At 37.8% G+C, this 22759-nt stretch overlaps 1 protein-coding gene across 4 annotated transcripts in view; it reads right to left on the bottom strand.

Moving 5' to 3' along the window:
* The window catches only part of GRM1 (glutamate metabotropic receptor 1), a 198411-nt gene that overhangs the window by 147477 nt on the left and 28175 nt on the right, over positions 1–22759 (bottom strand). For all 4 annotated transcript variants that reach the window (XM_074818696.1, XM_074818697.1, XM_074818698.1 and 1 more), the window contains exon 3: positions 11997–12246. In XM_074818696.1, the coding sequence (XP_074674797.1) occupies positions 11997–12246 (250 nt within the window). The remainder of the gene's footprint in view (positions 1–11996; positions 12247–22759) is intronic.

Raw genomic sequence — 22759 nt, 5'->3', positions numbered from 1 at the left:
TGTCACAATTTAGCACCACCTCTTCTCCTTTCTTAACCTTTTACCTTTCCTACTTCTTAATTCTGCCTGCATCTCTCTACAATGGCAACTCTTACCCTGCTGGAGTAGCAGGTTGTGCAATTACTTGAGTCAAGTCTTCCCATCTAAGAAGTTTTCCCATAAATATAATGGCAAACAGAAAAAAGAAATCAGTCATACTTGGATAACAGAGCTCTCAAGAGACATTATTGTGCTCTATTACCCCCTATTTCTATTCTCATGTTTACCAGAGAGATGGTGGCAAGTTTCTTATGGAGACTTCAAACTCTCCATTCCCATTCTGGATTCATTTAACATACATTGTAATCACACTGCTGAGACAAATTAATTTGAAATGCATGCAGATTAACACATCTAATTTTGTACTCTAGGTGTTCCGCTGTAAATCAGTCTGGGCACTGGCCTTAGCAGTGGTACTTTCAATAGACTTCAGCGTCTGGTTCATTTGCTTACATTATGTTACTTCTTAGTGAGTCCTCACATTTACTCAGTTTGCAACTCTGAAAATGATCAACTGCCAGCCTTTAAAGTCAGAACACCTGCTTAGTTTTTCTCATTATACCGTTGCCTATCCTCATAATTTAGTTTTAAATTTTTGATGATAACATGTGAGACCAGATTCAAGTCAATTACCTTTACAGTATTTCAGGTCTGTAAAGGCAATAGTGACTAATACAACAAATGTTTCATATTGTATTTTTTAATGGCAATAGTGGTGCAAAGTCCCATCAAGAACAGTCGAAAACACTAAAAGAGCCAGTCTTACATAGCTGCATAGCTACTTTTGAGGTGGCTGGGGCATCCTCTTGTTTTTTGACTGCTATCATATATTCACAAACAAAAAGAGGATACATCATTCCTAAATTGCTAGCTTTATTTAATTATGGCTTTGGGTGAGATTTCCAAAAAAAGGGTGTGGAGCACCAATCTGCGTAACATAATAGGAGCAAACAGATAAGGCAGAAGAGTTGTGAAATTAACCTGTTCCTCAAATATCTCTGTAATAGGAGTAGGATTTTCAAGAGCATGTTTTGCTTATCTCCATTTCTGATTAAGAAAATGCTAAAACTCCTTCTGACTTCACAGAAAGGAAATTATGCCAACAGGAGGACTTTTTATTACAAAAAATAAAAGCACCATAATGGTAGTAGGTGCTGAAGAGTTCAGTATGTTAATTAGCAAGATCTTGAGACTCAGATAAATGGGAACAGGAAGACAAAGAAAGGATGGATGAAGATGCAAGGAATAAATAAAGAATGCAAACAATACATAACAATAACAAGGCAGATAAAAGTGTATATTCAGAGTTGTATTAGAGGAAGAGTAGAGACAATTTAGAGATTTCCCATTAGAAATAGCAACTTACAATGATTCAATTTGCTGTGAGAAATCAGCAAAAACCATAACTGGAGTCACATGCAGGTTGTCATTTCTACATACAGAAGTGCTTAATCTGACCTATTATGCAGCTTTCCTAATCCACATGTTAACATGCAAGAGCTGATATTCAGCCTCTTCTTAGCAATGGTTTCTTTGGATTGAAACCAAAGATTTCAGTTTTATTCTGTAAAGCAGAAAAATAACATATTCCATTTCTACTAAACTAAACAACAATAGTATATTTTTCCTTCTAACTCTGACTTGTATTTCATCCCTCCAGTCTTTGACAAAAAGAGGGCCAGGAGGAAAAAACTTAAACTTACTCCGCACAGAACGAATAAATACAGCCAAATCACCAGCATGGAAAATAACTATATGAGCCCTAGGTACCAAAGCTTACCCACAAATAGCTCATAGTGAATAATGCATAGGGTTTCAAGTAAGGTAAAATAAGTGCCAGGTCAGTTATCAGGCAGCAGTGAATTTGCAAGGCTTTGAAACAAAATTCTTTTTTTTTATTCTCCCTCTCTGAGGTACAAATAACTGAACTAAGATGCAGATAGTAATGACTGAAGTGAAAGGCGTGAAGAGCTGGCCAGCCTTTCAGTCCAACATCAGAACAGACTGGTGGTGCTGAAGAGGTGATAGTAACATGAAAGAGCTAGTTTTGACTTTGTGAAATGAGTTCTTGACATCATGTCAGGTCCTGAAGCACTACTGTGCCTCAGAAATGGAAAGGATTTGTCTTGGCTGAAAATTCCATCAGAAAAGCAACAGACTAAGGATCTACCACCATGGGCTAGTTGTCTTGATTCCAATTTAATTTCAACTTTAGAAACATTATGTATTTGTCTGTCAGATTGCAACCTTTGCATGACCTAAAACTTCCACAGTGTATGTTTATACAGATGCTTCAGGGCTAGCCTCCCTTCAGATGTATTCAGCTCCTCAGACTGCTGAATGCTGAGAGCATTTTCCAGCCTTGGAAAGGTACCTGGGGTTCTCCTGAAAGGCCATTAGGTTGAGGGCATTTATGAAAGGAAAGGGAAAAATGAATGAAAATCAGGTAGCATATGGAAATATATTGGCTTTCCCCACAACATTGTAGCCTGCTCTTGATTCTACCACCTCTGGTCAATGAGCCAAAGGCTTAAACAAGCAGTAAATTGATGTACTGAAATTGCAGCCAGCTGATTATTCACAGGAACTCTAAAACTTTTCAGTCGCTGCTTTCCAGGATTCAGTAGAAAGGTGTTTAAATTGCAACCTAAATTATTTTTTCCTTGATGTGATTGTTCCTGTCAAAACATATGTTGTTTGTATGAACACAGCTCAGGCACTTCTGATTACCTTCAGTCAATAACTTACCACTAATGGCAACATTTTCTGGTGATCCAAGGACTGGAACAGCTATTAGCAGTGATAACATATATTTCTATACTGGAGCAGGAAAACCTATTTTTATCCAAGACTTGGCAGGAAACGTTAAAATAATTATTCTTAAATAACAATAAAATTAGTGAAGTATTCCAGGAAAGGTTACTTTTTAATTTTTGTTTTTCTTGAAAAAATTAGGTGATTAATTTACCGTTTAGAATTAAAAAATTAAACCTGGAAAAAAATTATAGAGCTTTATATTTTGAGGGAGGCTTTTGCACATGGTTTTACTAGAATTGCATTAAGTTACATTTCTATTTGAGCACTGAAAAGCACCATAAGTAAACTGCAGAAATTCCACAGTTCACAGTAGTAGGGTCTTATTTTAACTGTTGTTAGTAAAAATAAAAAATGCTTTGTTTCCTAACCATTTATGAAGAATCCGAGGCTCACACAGACATGCTCAAAAAATTCTGGCCCTAAGTAAATTATGTAAAGACCCTTGAAGTAACATCATTCAGTATGATTCATTCACATAAAAGTACAGCATATTACTCCAGGTGAGCAGCAGCTGTCCAGCTACTGTTTTCTACAGAGGCATGATAAAACATATACTGCCTAATAAACAATCCATCAACAACACATAGCACTATGTAATAACTCAGTGATTCTAATGTCCATCTTAATTCATAGACAACAAGCAGACATTGAACTGTTGCACTTTTTCAGTGTTGGAAGACTTTGCAGAAAATTTAAAGATGAATTATTTCTGTAAAGGTTGTTCTTTCCTTGCATTCTGTTTTGGATATTACTAGCTTAGATAACTCTCCACACAGAATCCATGCCAAGACAATTTGAAAACACTGAACCAAGTCTTAGCTTTCCTTTGTTAAATAAGAACCATAAGCTGCCTTAGAATCATGGAAGTTTTTACCAGAAATCCAGAAACAAGAGGATTTTATCCCCACAAGTTTTACCATCACGAGGTTTAAGTGTCACATTTGGTATGGCACTTCAAGATACTTAGTTGTATGCTTTTGTCTCCTCTCCTATTCCAGTGACTTAAGCAAGTGAAAGATAACATTATTTTCCCTTGATAATCAATTGCACTACACATTCAGAAACTGGAAGATCGCAGTCCCTTTTCTCCTCTCATTGCAATCAACATTTATGAAAAAGGTACATTAATGACTACCATTAAAAAGTGTACCTTGCCTTCAAACACGTTTTCACATGTCCTGTTCGTTAAATTAGCAACTTTTCATATCACTTTAAAAAGCTGTGTAAGTATTTACTTTATTAAAATATTTTAACTTATACATTTGTATTTTAGTAGTCAATACTGCTTCCACTTTAATTAGTCTTACACATGTATTCAGGTTTTGGTAAAGTGTTGTATTTATTTTTTGTAATGTTTATATTAACAATCCATACAAAGATATCTAGTCTTCTTGTGAATAATACCCTGGATATTGTTTTTCTTTCAAACTCCTGTATAGAAATCAAAGACGTGATCTTTGACCATTGCTCAAGAACAAAAGACACTCAAAGCTGCATCTAATCTAAATATTATCTTCTGTGAATTATTTCTTATCACAGATAGTCTGCAAGTACTCAAGTACAGTTTAAACATACCATTTCACATCTGTGTGGCCTACAACCTTAAATCCCTATAAACTTGATCCTTTCAGGAAGTCTTTGGGTACCTAGGCACGTAAGGACTGACAATTCTAAAGATCATATGGGAAAATCAACCTGGAAATACTGATGAAGGGTATGGGCTTTTTCCTATGTCTTCCAGCTATTGGAGACCTAGTATTTCATGTCTGTCAATATGGGACTGCTCTTGGACAATCTGGGGCAGGAATTTACATGGACTGCTGGAACACAGTCTCATAATCATTGATGATGCGATCTGTTTCCTCTAAAGTGGATTCACTTTAGCAAGCATCATACTGGAAATTATGTGTTAAAGTCTTCTGTGAAGAACTAGGAATAGCACAAAGAGACTATGGCTGAGATTTACTATTTTGTACCTATTTTTATTGCATAAAGAAGAAACTATCTTATTTTGCATTACAAGAAAAAGGGAGGTTTAGTAAAATTGAGTAACATTTACAAAAGCACCAACATCTCACCTACAACTTTTGAAAATGTCACCCTCATTATAAACACTGAGTGTATCCACAGAAATATCTAAGGGTTAATACATGATTTTGAAACTAAGTCTGGATGCCCATATGAAAGAGAAAGATATTATATATAATATATTATACCCAAAACCTAGTTTAGCTCATGTCACATAGAAGGGAGAGGAAGTGAAAAGACAAAAAAAAAAAAAAAAAAACTTTAAAATTGCCCACTGTAATACTTAAATCCCATTTTACCATCAAAACCAGTAGGTACATTTCTTGTATTTTCTTGTCTCTTTCTCTAAATACATGAACATTGTTCCTGTTGTTAAGATCAGCACAGAAGTGCTCTCTAGAATCCCAGTTAAGTAAATGTTAATCTTATATCTAATTCATCATCACTATCAACAAGAAACAGACATGGAATGGCTACTGGTAAGCTCTAAATGCAAACTATAGATAAACTCAAATCAAATGCAGTTCTGCTCTAATATATGCCTATTTAATCCAATTTTAACACAAAGTGATGTTATTTTAGGTTAGAGGGTAAACAAAACATGCTTATTCATAGTCTTCTTGTATCATGTAATGCTGTTTTCATCCACACTGATTATAAATTCTCACCATAGTTAACAAGTGCTAGACTGCAACTACAAGTTGAATCATGAATGAATAAGTAATACAAATTTGTAGAGACTGACATGTGCTGAGGTTCGAATTTAAAATTAGCAATGGATCCTATTACCAACATTAATAATGTTCAGGAAATTGGCTGATGTTGGCAGGTCAGACTATCTTCATTGACAATATTTTGCTTAACTGCCAACTTCAGTTAGACTTTGAAAGTATTTGAACATTGATCATGAATTGTTTCAGCATTTCACAGAATTTACCTGAATTTTAATTCAGCAGTTTGAATCCAGACCCAGCTAAACCTCTGATTACATCTAAACACCTATTTAAATACAGAGTCTTCCACTAACGTGAAGTATCAACAGCACCAGACTCATTAGTAACAGTCATTTTGAGCATCTTTGGCCATGGAGGTACCAGACAGATGAAACAGTCCTCTTCCTGCTGTAAACAGCATGAAAAGTAAACCTTTTGCTGCTTAAATGACTATCTTCCTATTTGTCAGCATGCCACTTGTGTTGTCATCTTTATTTTAGGCTTTCAAATCACTGTGAGTTTTACCACTCAGACTACCCTCCCAACAAAACAGCACATGGTATCCTAGTGGATTGGGTTCTATCGCATCCATTTGGCAATGCTGGATTACTACCAGTTTTCTTAACACCACAATTCCACTCATAGAAAGCTGGCATAAAACACTATCACGAGCAACACTGTGTGATATCTACTATTTCTGCCTGATTTACAAAGACCAAACCCATCCTGGATAACCTAGGCTAGCACAAGGCAGCTTTTTTCCCCATTGATAACATGCTGTTGGCTCTTACTGATTTCTTTATAATCTCTTATGTACTTAAAAATAGCTAATTGTATTTTTTGGAGATGGATTTAAACACATTGGCCTTGCAAAGCACTTCAGCTCCTTTGGAGAATATGGATATTTCTCATTGATTTTTCATAAATGTGGGGCAGCCTCTGTGGTAAATAAGACACTGCATTGGAGGCAGAGTACAGCACCTTTCTTTCAGCTAGTCCAACTTAAAATAACAGTAACATCCTCTGATGGTCATCTTCTTTATGAAAAACATCCCAGTCTAGCAGCAGAATATCCTTAGCCAAATTGTAAGTAATGCATGAGCCACTGGTACCAGGGACTCATCTGGGAGGAAGAGGCAGGCAGTCTTCTTAGCCAGATATGGAGGTGGTGTTTGTGTTACTCTGTGTTATTTATGATATTTGTGATGTCAGAGCTGAATGAAAGAAAGAGAAGTACCTGTCATCGTGCTGTTGGCAGTGCAACCTATGTCATCTGTGCTGAGTTAGCCTTGATCAGCAGCCAAATGCCCACCCAGACACTTGCCAACTATCCCCACCCAGCAGAACAGGGGTAGAAAACAGGATGAAAAAGTCTCATGGGTCAAAACAAAGACAGGGAGATTGCTTAACAGTTACCATGACAGGTAAAAGAGACTCAACTTGGGGCAAATGAATTCAATTTCTTGTCAATTAAAATAGGTTTGGATAGTGAGAAAGACAGACAAATTAAAACACCATCTTTCTCTGTGGTGATCTGCTTCCCTCGGAAATTTACAAGGTCATCCCTGAGAAGATGCCTTCCCTTCACGCTCAACAAGAGCCACCTCCAGAGATTTTGGGTTGTTGCCTCCCTTCCAATTTCTTTGTCTATTTCCTGGTCCCTAGCAAGATATCCCAGCTTCTGGGCTTCCTTGCTTTCTAATTCCTGACTGTCAGTCTCAGTATCCCAGCATCTGAGCAATCAGGCAGCAATCCATTCATCTGGCTGGCAGACATGATCTTTCCACATATCTCAAAGTTCACTAAGGGACCAGGTTATTTCTGTCACCTCGTTCTTCTGTTTTCGTGCTGAAGGACCAGCTTCCTGATCAGACTCTTCTTCCTTTACTAATTGATGTTATGGACTTGACAATTTCTGCTTCCAGTTTTTATTTTTGACTACTGCGGTGATTAGTATAGGTAGGGCTTGGGTCCCTGTCTTAACCATGATGTCCACAGATTTAGAGGCCCTCCTTCCTCTGCTCTGATGGAGCTTAGTAGTCACAGTGCTAGGAACTGATGGGTCTCATTCAAGTAGGCAAGGCACTTCTGTCAAGTGATGTACCAAGTCAACAGGATTATGTGCCTGTTCAGGCATAAAATCTGAGGCTTTGGAAGGTGATAACTGTGCTAGGCACCTACCCAAATTGTCCAACACACCCTGCCATCCAGGGATTGACAGTGTCAAGGTACATTTCTCTGTCAACTCACCAACAAGTTGTTTACTCTTTCACCTGGATGAAATCAGGTTCCACATGTCCAACAATGTCAGATAACAAGACCAAACAGCTTATGTTGACAATGCCTTGTCAATATTTTAGAAAGTGTGAAATTAAATATCAAAACCACCATTATTAATATTGGCTTGTGAAGGGAGGGCATTCAGGAAAAAATTTCATCACACTATGCATACTGAAAGCTGTCACCCTATACTAAAAGGGTTTTATTAGATATAGAAAAAGAACTGACTTGCCGTCTGTCATGCACTTGGTTCACAGCAGAGAATCCAACTCTATCTTCACTGCCAAGTGTCCAAACCTTCAGAAGAGGTCACCCTACCAACACTTAAAATTCATACTTCTACAACAGCCCATAGAGCGTATTATTCGAGAGCATAAAACATTGGAAAGCCTACAGAAGTAAAGCAGTAAATAGTCCATTACCAAGTGTTATATTGAAAAACAGTGCACTAATATATCCCTTTCTTCTTAAATTTCTTCATATGTTTACACAAACCATTGTGTGTAGGAGTTTGAGAGATCGTCAAATTGCAAAAGAGCATTTTTATTTCCAACTATTTATCTAACATGTCTCTTCTCCAATGATCTCAGAGTAACTCTTAAAACTGGGAATTTTGTTTGTATCTTTAATTTGCTTTGCATTAGCCACACAGATGCTGGAAAGTCACTTACATGCCTTGTTTTGATGCATCATCCCAGGGGATATACAGGAGACTCATCCATCTTGCAAGATTCTCACAAAGCCTAACTGATGCTTATTAAATACTATAAAACCCAATGGCCTGCATAAATGTGATTAGACACATGATGTTGAGCATCTTTCTACATAATCTCTTCACATCAAAACTAATTTCTGCTAAAAGAGCTATCACCTGAATTCCCTTAAGAGTACAGTCTATTTTCTTAGCATAATTTTTGCCTTTGGTTACCCCAATACTATTCCAACCATTGTTTTTATTCAAAGTCATGATCAATTTTTGCCTTCTCCTTTTCTGTTGATTATCAGCCACTTTTTAAAGCTTTATCATCCTTAATCTCATTGCTTAATAAATTTTCTCACTGAACTCTCCACTATATTTGGATATTGTATTGATTTCAGAACATCTGCCATTATCCCTGAGGCAGGATTGTAACTTCTCCTGTCCTGGAGCTTCCCTCCAGTTTCAGAAATAGGAATTCTTTTTCTTCTCACTAATACAACAGACTCCCACATTCAGTAGCAAAGGAGACTGGACTTCTAGTTAGATCTCCAATTGGACTTTGGGAACACTTGTTTAGACACAGCATAAATAAGGTCCTAACTCCATGCCTGAGAAGAGTCAGCTCATCCCAGAAAAGTCCCCAGTATCTGATGACCCAGTCCTGGGTCAGTGTAACCCCCTATAATTCCCAATGTATCATTCCCAGATTAAACTGAAGTCAAATTAATTCCCAGCTCTCTTTCCGATACCTTGAATTTAGTTAAGCTAAGCTGTTCCTGTCTGCTTTGATCAATAGCAATATTGAAGATACAGCAGGAAGAGAGCTATTTAGCCAGGTGTTCCTTTGTAAAGGCTTCCTCTTTACAGTGAGTCAGAGCAGAGTACAGGGTTGATACAGTGCGACTGATAATAAACCTGTGGGTAAATTAAATGCTTTGTTTAGCTCATTATTGCAAAAATATCTTGATTTCACATTCACTCCCACTTCCCTCAATTAAAAGAATATTCTTAAAAGGCTTTTGGTTTTTTGCTTAGTTGGGTACTTGAATAAAAAAGACTAAACAGCATGTCAGAACGATGCTAATGCGTGCCTTGGTTCCTGTTTGTATATAGATGACCAAATTCATAGCACTGCAGTTTCTCTGCAACTTACTTGTGAATAAGTTTGCTAGATTTGCCATTTTTTAAAATCAATTAGGACAATTCAAAGAAAATGTCTTTTCTTTTAGTTCCACAAGCACATATAAAACATGTGCAAGCCCTATAGTACTTTTTATTTCAACCAGCTGTTGGGCATAATCCAGGCTATGCAAAGCACTAGCCAGTCTGTTTTACAATCAGAACAGACCACCCAGCCCTAAAAAGGGGTCTCCCATAGTCAATTACCAACATAAAAGAAGGATATGTGAAAACCTATCTCAAAAACATACTGTGATTTCCAAAGAAATTCCATTATTAGCATTTAATAGGTGAGAATTTCTGACAAAAAGCTCAGAGCAACGCTGTTGGGCAGATTCTGAGACAAACAACTGAACTAAATAGAGTAGCATAGCGCTTGGTAAAGGCTTGTAGTCAAAATTTCAAGCTGAAATGTTCCACACATCCATGGAGTAGGGGATCGAGTAAATGGCCTAATAGAAAACTAAGGTTTTTACCACCAAAGTACCTAGTTTTGGTGCTTAATGTAGGAGACTGATTTCCTTTGGCTCTCTACATGGACAGCATCAAGAGAGAGCACCAAAGTCAGGTGAACTATAAGACACCAGTACAGAATGGCAACAATACATGAAGAAAGCACAGCATTGCCTAAAGCTGCTGGGCATTTACAAAAAGACCAGGGATGCTATCACCCAGACTAATTTTATTATAGTCAGTTTCTTCTATTCACTAAAAAAACCTACATAAAATGTCAGTCCTGAAACGTTTCGTTACTCATTTAAAATTATGTGTATTGAATGATGCTGATGAAAAACACATGCATAAATTTAGCACATAATACCATTTTCAATACAGCCTTAGTCTTTGTTTCATTTTAGTGCTGATGGTTTTCCAAATGTGCTATATCTTATCTACACACCCTTCTATCTGTGTTATATCGTACCTATACACCCTTCTAGAGATACAGTCTCTGCTCCAAATAGATTGCAATCAAAGACTGCAACAAAAATTAATGGTGAAAGGAGAGCCATTGATTGCTTTCACATGATTACTTAGGCCAGATTAACTGACTTACAGAAAACATAATTGTGGGCTTTAAGGAACAATACAGTCAGGGAAAGACAAATATTATAGCACAGGGCAAAAGGAGAGCATCCCAGTCATGACACTGACAGACACAAAGACTTCAGGGAAAGAGGGACAAAAAGAAGTCTGATAGATCAGAATAAAAAGGCATCAGAAGCTAAATAGGTATGGAAACAACTATTAAAGGCCTTGAAGGAATGGTGTTTAAATAATAGATAAGAAAGAAACAAAAAGCAAATAGAAGGATTAAAAAAGACATTATCAATCTAACAGAGAAGACAGAAAATGTCAGTCCTCACCATTTGAACAAGATTCATCAAAACAGAAAAGCAGACATAAAGATACTGCAAAAATCAAGGTGAAAGACAAAGAAGCCTCAAAATAAGAACTATCACAAAAATGGAAATGTGCTTAGACTATATGTGATAGAACCAAAATGATCATATTTCAGTGAATATCTACAAAGATAAATTCTGGAAGAAAAAAGCAACTGTTCTCATTTTGATACAGACAGTCTTTGCCTGTCCAATATGCACATCTTCACTGTTACTCTGGTATTATAAAAACACACATACATACTGACTTGGCCATCAGCAAGTTTGATGTTTTCAAAAACAGACAAGTCTGTGTAATATCAGTGCTTGAACTTTCAACAGCAAAGATCAGAACAAAGTGTACAACTGAGAATGCCAGGTTGTAATCATAAAACTGGAAAAAAGTTCAAGTAACCAAAACCATTCAATAATTTGGGGTTTCAAATTATCAGGAGTCTTCTTTATTGAAACAGATGAAATTTTGTCACCTGTCACACTTCCAGATCACATTCTGAAACCAGAATTCTTCACTCCCTACTTTGGTTCTAAAATCTGCATATGAAACATTCCCTAGAGTGTGCAAAAGAGCAAAAGCACAAAAGCACTGATGTTATATATCCATATAAAGGAGTTAGTAGTTAACATTTACTTCAGCAATAGTTAACACCACCGATTAAGTTGACATACGTCTTCATATCCCCTTCCTGACATCTGCTCTACTATCTTGCCACTTCTTTTCATTCATTAGAAACGTAAATATGGAAATTACAGGTAGCCTGAGTTGCAGGGTTCTGAAATGAAAGGACTGCCTGCAGGACAAGAGGGAGAGGGCAGGCAGAGAAATCACACTCAGAGCCTTACCTTCCAATTAGCAGGAACTCCCCAAGCACTCCCAGGCGCCTCATGGCAATGAGGATCCCCCTCACTGTCATTCCCTCGCAGAAGCAAACCACCACTCTAGCCTTGGGTAACCTTTCTCGCAGCTTGCGGAGCAGGCGATCAAAGCTCTTTTCCCCAGCGTTGCTGTAGATCTTGTCAGAGTGAGCAATGCAGAGACCCTCTTGGGCAGCCAGCTCTTTGAAGGCTTCCATTCCACTTTCCCCATAATTTCCTGTTTAAAAAAAAGGTTTATATTATATCATGCATTTAAACAACTAAGTGGGGCTGTGATGAGAACGGGATAGTTTTCCTCCAAAAAATCAACTAGCATTAGCAGAAGAAAGAACAAAGGAGATCCACAAAAGTGAACATACTCAGAGTTCAGTGAAGCAACAAGATATCCACGTATCAGTAGGTCTTAACTGACCTGGAGACTGCAAGTTTCTTTTCTTACATGGATTTACTAGTGGATATTAAAGGCAAACAAGGGATGGATAAGTAGAAAAGGGGACAAAGACAGCTCAGACAGTAAGAATAAAGTTTGATTAACATTTCTATGGCAAAAATCACAGTTGTGCTAGTCCAGAAAAACAGTCACGGTGAAGAGAAAAAAGGACTTCATTCCAAGCTGTTCTGTACCACATGCAGTCCACACTCATAAAAGTGAATGAAGGAGGGGTGTAAATTTAAAACACACTGATGTGGTAGTATTTTAAAAGCCACTTACACTAATTTGGCTGACCAGTGTTCATGACAGCTAAAATTTAGGCTTTCTCTTGGAATAGGAGACTTTCTACCTGTAAGTACTTCAGAAATAACTCTTCCCAATATAGGAATATTTGAACTTTGTGGTTCAGACAATATCAAAACTGATTCTCAAATTCCCTTCACTTTTCTATTTATACATTTAGGAAACCAAATCAACAGCTTTACAAAACTCTTAACTGCCTTCAACTATGGAGACAGGTGAAATCTCAAGTTTTCTTTGAATATTTTATGCCTGCCATGAGCACAGGATTTATGATGAACATCAGTCAGAAAAGAGGAGCAGATGGATTACAAAAAAAACATCTATGAACAGTAACAAGAAATGGTTCAGAAGAGAAGCATTAATTTTATGCTATCTACATCCATAATGTTTGATTAACTTATTGAGGGAGTAACATCAGATATGCTGATCACTTCTAGACCCAGACCTTTTCAAGCAAAGGGTGACTGAAGAGGTCCATCTTCACCCTTTGCAGCAATAGTTTAAAATAGCAAATTGGAAAGAGGAAGACTTCTGAATCAGCCTAACCTCCTCCCCAAAAAAATCACAACTCAAAAGGTGTAACCACCAGAGGAAAAATTCAGCAAAAGACAGTTCAGGCATTCTTTATAAATCCAGTAGAAATAAGTTCATTTTTCCAGAAACATGGACTGTTTGCCACAGATCAGACACACTATGCAGACACACTATGACAGTCATAGTCATACTAGGATGCAGCCAAACCTGCCAGGTCTAGTGCCAAACACAAAACTCAAGTTCCCCAGCCTTTTGCACTAAACTGCCCTAGTTTCTCACAAATTTGCAGCGCAGCAGAATGGCCTCTTTTCCAGTCTGTGACTCGACGCCATATGTTGTCATATTGTCATATGCTGAGAAGGACACAGGTCGAGAAATTTCCATGTATTTATAGGCCATAACCTGCAGTCACCAAGGGATTTACCCCAGGACCTAAGCTGGGTGGTTTGAGCCGTACTACTTTTATGACTTGCCTCAGGTCCCACACTGAGGCAGGACACCCTCATTACTGATTTGCTATTAGCAAATACCTCATGCTTTGGAAGGAAATTAGGATATATTTCCCAATTTCATGTAGAACTTTGTCCAAAACAGACTCATTTGAAACCAGCAGGATTATTCTTAAAGTCTTATCTAAGGAGAGCCAGGGGACTAAACTGAATCCTCTTAGATGTTTAGGCTATGCATTTTAGAAAACAAATGTAGTAGGTTTCCTACCTAAATATTAAGGTAGGATAGGATTTTCTCATACATCAGTACAGCACTAACTCTGCTGTAATTCAAGTTAATGATTTCGAGAAATGAAAAATTAAATCCACTTGGAATTATTTTTCTCAGCTTTAATTTTGATGGAATAACAATTATCTCATAGTCACACCTGTACTAACAATACAACAGCCTACCAAAATATAGGCTAAGAGCAAGCAAGACTGTTGACTATAAATTCAGTAAGTGTGATAAAGAACTTAGAAGGAAAAAAGTTAATTAAGATCAAGAACAACATTGACCAAGATGAAACAAGCAAGAAACAGGCAGAAACAGTCTGAAGCTGAAAATGAAAGCTTTCTAGCCCATACAAAACTAGTGGAACAGCTTTCCAGCAGCAGCGCAAAGAAAGAAATCTGATGTTAGACCGGAGCTTGCTCAGCTCACAAGAGCATTATATAACATAGATGCCTCCAACAGCCAGAGACGAGACTTGATGACCCAGGAGGTCCTCTCAAAGTCTGTTTGCCATGCTCCCAAAGCAAGACAGCATGATGCACACCTTCCCTCTCCAGGGGAAAGGATCAGAGAGAAAATGAACATGTAACAGATGTTAGATACATTGTTCAATGCACTCAGCTACTGGGGTATGCACAAGGTAAGGGCATATATAGAACAGAAAACGCTAATTAATTCTGAGCAACAGCCAAGAACATATCCATCTGTACCAGCTTGGTGGGTACATCCATTTCAATCCATAAGCATGCAACAGCTGAGAGAGGAAACATGTAATGAAAGAAATCTCTGCAAGATGGTAGTCAGTGAAGAGTTACAACAGGGCCACAGGCTGAGGACCATTTTTCCTTTGAAAGACCCATTGAAGAAAAGATCCAATCTTATCTGCAACTGTTTTTTGTTACCAGGATCAGCTGTGAAAAGCATAAGCATTCATTATTGTGAGGCTACAAACATGATGATTTTTGTTCTGACCTGTACCCAAAACTAGGTGAACCAGTAACATACTTTGAGACCCACAATAGCTTGCTAATTTTTAAAAATTTTTTTCTTCTTTTTTTTAGCTGTGTTCAACTTGTACCCTATACAGAGAACCAGATCTTTTCCTTATATGCTTCAAGCAGAGTCTGTACAGCAGTATAAAGTTAAATTCTAACCCTGTCATGGCTGCAATTTTACTAAGAGGATTTTCATTACACTCTTCTCTCAGTGCCAAAGACAGCTTTGCTTCACCACTGTAAAAATCTTAGATGAGGCCGTTCCTGAAAGAGATCCATGTATTTGAAGATGCTGGCAAAAGCTACATGTAGTGGGAATTATTCTCACTCATTGCATTGCATGCATTAAATATCTTAACAAAAACATTAAGATGCTGTATTAAAAATGAAGGATATTATCCTGATCAACAGAAGGCAGACAAAAGAAGAAAGTACCAAAAATTTAGCCTCATAAATTGCTCCTGTGAGACAGTAAGTATTACATTTGTGCCACAGCTACATGGGAAGTAACACTATTTGCTTGTATTAACACTTGAGCAGTGTGGGGAGCAGAACCCATGAGCTCCATCTAAAAGGTTTATACTCTTCTTTTTATTATAGCTGTTTGGCAAATTTGGCCCCATTCTCTTTGTCAAGAGAACCATTTATTTTTCATTATGAAATGGAGCGGAAATGTAGCCTTAGCAATGAGATGCTTATGAGAACCCTGGAGATTGTCTTCTTAAGGGATGCACAGAGCTGCTGTGTGGGTCTTCCCAAGCCACATGACAGAAAGTGCTGTTTTTTCAGGGGGCTTATAACCAAAACAGTGTGTCCTGCATAAATCAACATCTGATTTCATTCAAGGATAGGGATTATTTGGGGGGCAGCATAAGGATATATGAACTGTTAATATTTGTGCTGCAGAGAACATCCCCTTGAAATACAGGTTAGCACTTGTTTAAAAAAAAAAATCTTAAAGAGAAAGAAAAGCATAATGCTGAAGAGGAAGACTAAGACTGTTCTCTCTCACTCTGCTTTCAGTGTCAATAGGAAATATCACCTATATATTTAGAGATGCCTTTATAGACACACATACAAAAACAACAACAAAAACCCACAGCAGAGGACTGTGCCTGGAACAATGTCCCGGTGGACTTAAATAACAAAAGGCAGGGAGCAAGAGATACTTCATCTACCTGGGCCATGAGCAATGGCAATATTCTTTGCCATTAGGGGCTTATTTGATGCATTTATTCCTCTAATCAGCAGCAGTAACCACAATCTAGATGAAAGGTGAACACAAAAAAACATATACCCTGCAAACACACAGTGAAGGAAGTGCACCAATAAGACAACCACAAAATCTAGCTTCACCGCAGAATACTGCAGAAGCAAGTCATATTGCAGGAAGGTTCCCCTCTTCACCAATAACAAGCAAGAAACTAATCCCTGTCCTCTTCTTTCCTCAATCTGTTTGTTCACCGCTCCTCAGCTTGTAGATACATTGCTGGAGGTATGAAGTTTGCTTCAGTGTTCAGTATTGATTCACTGTAAAACATCTCTTTTCCTCAGCTGCTTTTGGCAGAGAGAAAATAAGAGGAGAACAAGAGGACTGCATGACATAACAGCAAGGAATAACTTCTACTGCAAACACAGATTATTTGGGAAGAGCAGAGCAAGGATATGATCTGATTATCAAGATACTTGCTGGTATGTTGCAACAACTAATTTGTAAAAACTAGTGATAATATTAAATATTTCAGTAACTGTAGAGTTATCAAATACAAGTCTAGGAAGACTAGAAGGTTTTGGACCACTGTGCAGAAAAAAAGAAAAAGCAAAAAAGAGTGCCAGTTTTCTCTCCTGTAACATCCTATGTTTCCTTATGCCACAAGGGCATCTTTGAATAGGGTCAGTGAATAAGAAAATTACTGAGTTATCGAATTTTAATGTATTTCTTATCAGTTGAACCATATTAAATAATCATGTGCATACTCTTAGTCCATTGCAAACTAAAATTTAAAACTTCAACCATCAGATTTAAACTAGCATGTTAGTAACAGGTTAGCAACACATATATGATCAGCTAATGTGTCTCTCTGATGGCAAGCAGTCAGTTTCTAAACTGTAATAATTTAACCATTTACATCCATTTGTCCACACCTTTGACTAGGAGAGTTAAAAATAAAAGCCAAAGTCTACATTTATTCCCTGAAAGTAGCAGACTGACAAAAAATGAAAAGTTGTAGAAATGGATCTGCCCATGCATGTTATTTTGGTATATCCCAAGCATAAATACTACACTCATGGAAAGAAGCTCTGTTGGTACATGGCTTCCAGGACCATTGAACTGACACCATCCCTCCTTTGCCAGACTTTGACACTTTGGAACAGGCAAAGATCAAATACTTCCATGTTTCCTTAGAATACCTTTTTCAAGGCTAAAATCACACCGATGACAGGCAGGATTGCATTTTACTAGTCATCATCTATTCCAAATAGGATTTGTGTTTCCTTTTTCAGTGAACTCTCTTCACTTAATGTTGACTTTGCCATCTAAAGCCCTTTACAACACAGCTTCTTTTTAGAGTTCAGACAGCTTTCTCAATATAATTTTCCTTCTTCACTGAGTATCTCTCATCTCAGGTGTTTTTAAGGGACAACTTCAAAGCAGGTGATTTAGGCTATGAGAGTACTTCACAAACCCTAAAGCACTGGCCACTTTACAGTAAGAAGACTTCTGCATGGATGTGGGCTCCACTTCTGTTATCAGTCAGGACAAAACAGTGAAGAAAATACCAAAATAAAAAATTTCACTAGATCTAAAATCCCAGTCTAACTGCAAAGCTTAAAAGGAAGACTACCTCTTATATTATTCTAAGTAGTTCTCAGATAAATTATCAAAAAAACCCTGCTTTACAAAGAATTCTGAAGTAGCTATTTCAATTTCACTAAGTACAATGGCTTTAAAAAAGAGAGAAACAAGTCCTACCAACATTGACCCCTAAGAACATTTTAATAGAGGTTGAACACCACAGATACTGACTACAGGTGTTCCTCTCCTGGAGACCAGCTGGATCATCCACTGTTCCCTGTCGCTCGGATCAAGTTCAGCCACCCAAGTGCTTCAGTTCTAAAGTGGCTTTTAGCCTGCTACTGCCCATAGGTATCACAGACCTCCTTACCACCACCAGTCTGCCTCCCAGGCTAACTCATGGCTCTGTGGAAGTCAGCATTTCCTTTACATTTCCCTAGCTATTTTATTTTGACATTGCTGGGGAGACTTTGCATGGGGTAGAGGCTTCACTGTCCTTATTAGGGAGAGGACAACTCATTATTAGAAATTGAAATAGCACTGTAAACACTCTGTCTTCTTTTAAACTATCTTAGCAAAGTTTTCTGGGTTCACCAGAGATTTCCAAGCAACTGCACTCTAGCCTTACAAAACCAAGGAGGATGTGTTAAATGAATGAACTGAGTCATGTTTGGTACACTACAGATCTCTGCCATCTGTGCTCACAGCCTATTTTCTTCAGAACTTAAGGCCTTTCTAGAAATATAGAAAGTGAGTTGTTGAGACCAGACCAGTCTTTTTATTTTCTGAAGTCAAGTAAAACTGAGCACAAGGAAGAAAGTAAAAACAGGAAAGGAAAAGATGAACTTCAATGATCATTATAGCCATTGAACAATACACTACTCCTTCCATAACCCAACTTTTCAAAGAAATTAAACTATATTTCAAATAAGAAAATCCACATGATTTTATTAAATGCTAGGTTCCTTTTTGTCATTAATTACAAAGTATGCACATTTTGCCAACAGCTCACCATAGCAATGTATTATCTCAGTAAAGACCCAAACAAAAGTGAAACTCTGCTACTGAATAAAGTGGTTATATTTAAGCCTTCATCCTGAATAAGGCAGGTGAATCATCTTGCACAACTAATTGATATTCTTGTCAGAAATACAAGCACAGGTGAAGTCAGTCCTGAAGTAATGAGAGTATTAGTGCTAAATGACACTCCCCTAATAAGAGAAATGCCAAAACGTGGTCTTATTCCAGTATTTTTTTTTCCTAAATATATTCAAAGACTACACTCGCTGCTTATTTATTATGTGTCTAACAAGGAGCTCTAGAGTGTTATATTCTACTGGAACTATTTCAGCTCCAACCCTGGCTGATATACAGTACTTGTAACAAATTTACTTGCTGAACTTAGTCTTTCTGTTCATGACTTATCAGTAAGGAGCTTCCAGTTTTCTTCAGAATGTATTAAAAATAATCTAGTGATGCCTAACATTAACTGTTGGTTAGTTCTCTTGATTGGCATTGGTTGAACAAAGGGCCACAGATTTTTTTTAATGTTTCTTGATTGAGGCTGGAGAAAGTAAACATAAGAATTAAGTTTCAACACTCTCCTATGAATAATCCCTATTTTTTTTAAGCTTGCTGTGAATATTACAGTTAGTAAAGTCATTTACAAAAATAGTTATAGAAAGAATACCCAGAAGGGACATCAAAGTAAGAGAACAATATTCTTTTTTAATATGAGCAGACATTTCAAAAGGAAGGAATGAAGTATATGCTTAGTTCTGTTCACGCTTTGGCAATTATGCAATTAGGTTAGCTCACATTTCAAGCACAAGATGTAAAACATTGATGCCAACCTTGAGCAATCAAAACTCATGCACACAAGTACTACTATGAATCAAGGTTTGAAGATAATGGAATGAATGGAAATTTTAAAACATATTTCTACTGGTTATCTGGTTTCTGAAACTGAGGGCACAGGGGAGATCAGTTTCTGATCTTTCCCTACAGTTCTGAGAGACAAAAATGGCTATTTTATTTTTGTGAACCAAGATACTCACAAATCATGTTTTCATGGGCTGCAACTTAGAGGGCCAAACATCATGAGATGTTCCATAAAGAGTCAGGAAGATATGAACACTTCCTGATAACCTACATTATCAATGGCTTTAGGAGGTATCTGGAAAGTATGTTAGAAATGAGATTGCTTTTTGAACTGTATTTTCTACTCATTTTCTCATTAAAGAGAAGTTAGTGCTTGGACCTATTCCCACTGAGGTCCTTGATTTCAGTGGTTACACTATCAGTTATTCATTAATTTTTAAAAGTACCAAAGGAACTATTAAATTTTGTTCCTTACTGTCTGTTAACATGCATCATTGAAACAAATATTCAAAAAACTACTGACCTGAACTATAAACCCAGAGCTAAACGTTCATGGACTTTACGGCAATTTCTTTTATATATGATTTTTAGACACCAATATTTTCTGTTTATGTGAGCCACAGCTCCAGGTGTGAATTATATCAGGTTTAGAATAACATCTAAGTAATAAATCTTAGTCTTCTGTCTAAAAGACTATATATACCTCATCAGAGTTTATCCATCACCAGAGAAACCGTTCATCTAGATGAAGTAAACTTCTGGGTTTTGTTGCAAATGCTAAGATAGACTTTTTGATGTATGCTTTACCAAATCCCTGGATATTGTAATCTTACTATTCAGAAGAAAATTATGTGATTTTAGAACAAATTGTGCTTTAATTTAAATATGTTTAAGAAAGACAGTGACTGCTTTGCTTTACATATCTATTAAAGATTTTGATGAAAATAGATATAATTTCATAATATTATCTGAACTGTCTACCCTCACTCACAGCCTACTTTTGATTTTTACTATTATGACCAATCATCTTTAAGCAATTATATCATCACAGCTGGAAGAAAATGGAATAACATATTAAACAATTCTGCCTCTTGGGTTGATACAAGAAGAAAGAAAGAAAGCCAGAAATGTTTAGATGCTGAGTCTGAAAGCCAGGGGTAAGCAAAACCACATTTTTAACAATTTAAGAACAAGGTCTAGGAAAAGAGAACTGGAATCCATAAGCAAAAATAAAATGTATCTAAGTGTTTCATTTTCACAGAATCAACATTTTCAAAAAGATTGAATTTAACTTTATAAATATTTTTTCAGTAATATCCCTCCCCAAAGCATTTAGTCAAAATATTTCCATTCACCCCTAAGCTGAAGTCCCAGTTCTGCAAACACTGCAGAATACTCACAGTGATGCTTTAAGAGACTTACAGCAGAAAAGTTATATACACAGCACAAGCGTTTGTAGGATTTGAGACTGACAGAAATAAATTCAAAACAAACAAAAAAAAAACCCTAATTTTGAGTGGTTATCTCAACAATAAAGTTGAGGTGAGATATTCATGCCTGCATTTCCAAATGAGTTCATAACCTCAAGGATTAACACAATATAAATGTCTGAATTACACAATGTTAAAAAACATATCTGATGTTGGTTGGTGAAACATTTGAAATACCTTTCCCCACAGGCTACTGTAGTATCTGCAGATGAAAAGGTGACTTAATGCTGAGAATCCAGGCAGAGCTAGCACAGGAAATGAATGTAAAAGCTGGATTACCACAAGCAAAGAACATATTATTAGTTTACTTTGCATAGCTCCCACAGAGGTAATATAAAAGAGTGAACTTTAGAAGGGCACACTTGTGAGATAGAAAAAAATGGCCAAATGCAAGTAGGACAAAGTGATAAGCCTGAGAACATGAGATACTGTAGAGCGCTTAAAAATACTGCTTGTGAAGTAAGAGCAAAATTAAGAGTTCATCTTCTCTTCTTTGAATTGCAATTAAGCTACAGAAGCACAAACTGAGACTGAGCATAGGTATTGAGTTATCCAAGCCCAAAAAGAACAAAACTGTCGTCACAACTGTCACAAAACTATTTCACAAAACAGATAGCAACTGTTATCTGACCTCACAAGCCAGGAGTGACCAACTCCGTCCGCCAGCACGTTGCACACTGACCGAGAAGTGTGGCAGTTCTGCATCCACATAGCTTTGCAGGCTGCACCCCAGGGATGACGCCTCAGACAGCCTGAGTCCTCCTGCACCCGCCCCTGTGCCCACACCCACATCCACACCTGCATCTGCACCTGCACCGCGAGCGCTCCCAGATCACCTCCCACCCTTTCTGGACCGAATGTAGGAGGCCTCAGGGGCAAGATGCCCTTGCAGCACTCCTGATGCAGTTCTTCATGCACTGTGCATCCTTGGGGTGATCTATGCAACGCTGCTATGCAGACCTGTAAAATGGCTCATTGGAGGGAGAAAAGAAGGACCCTTTGCTATGTTAAGAAACAGAAGAAAAGACAGTTCTTGGAGGAAGAAAAAAAGACCAGTGTTTTTCTTTCCAGACATTGAAATTTTGCTTTCTCCACCCCCACAGCCTTGTGGCTTACAGATAGCTCCTGAGGAATGACATCTGGGTACTCACAAGTTGCATGGTCATCCAGAAGGTCCCAGCAGCCTCCTGTTCCCAGCTCAAAACCATCTGAGCCTGAGCATGTCATCCCAGCATGGATTCCGCAGATCAGTCCTCAGATAAATAAATACTCCTGGGAAGATGTGCTGGGGAAGGGAACAACCCTTCGCCAAAGGCCCACGAAATAACTACAGCCTCCTGCAAGCACCAGGGAAGACAGGTACAGCCCTGCTTGCTCCCACCACCTTGTCTTTTCCCAAATTGCAACTGTGAGGGCCAAAGCACTCAGAGAAACCAGGCACCAGTGAAGCAGGCAAGCAGAGAGGGCACAGGCAACAGGCCCTGGAGACAGGGCAGAGCAGGGGTGCAGGCCCCACAAGGCAGGAGCTGGTGCCCTGGCAGCTGGGCTGCCTGAGCTCCCAGAGGCAGCTGATG

This window comes from Strix aluco, chromosome 3 (assembly GCF_031877795.1).
Source record: "Strix aluco isolate bStrAlu1 chromosome 3, bStrAlu1.hap1, whole genome shotgun sequence".
Lineage (NCBI taxonomy): Eukaryota > Metazoa > Chordata > Aves > Strigiformes > Strigidae > Strix > Strix aluco.
This window is presented reverse-complemented; position numbering and strand designations above follow the sequence as displayed.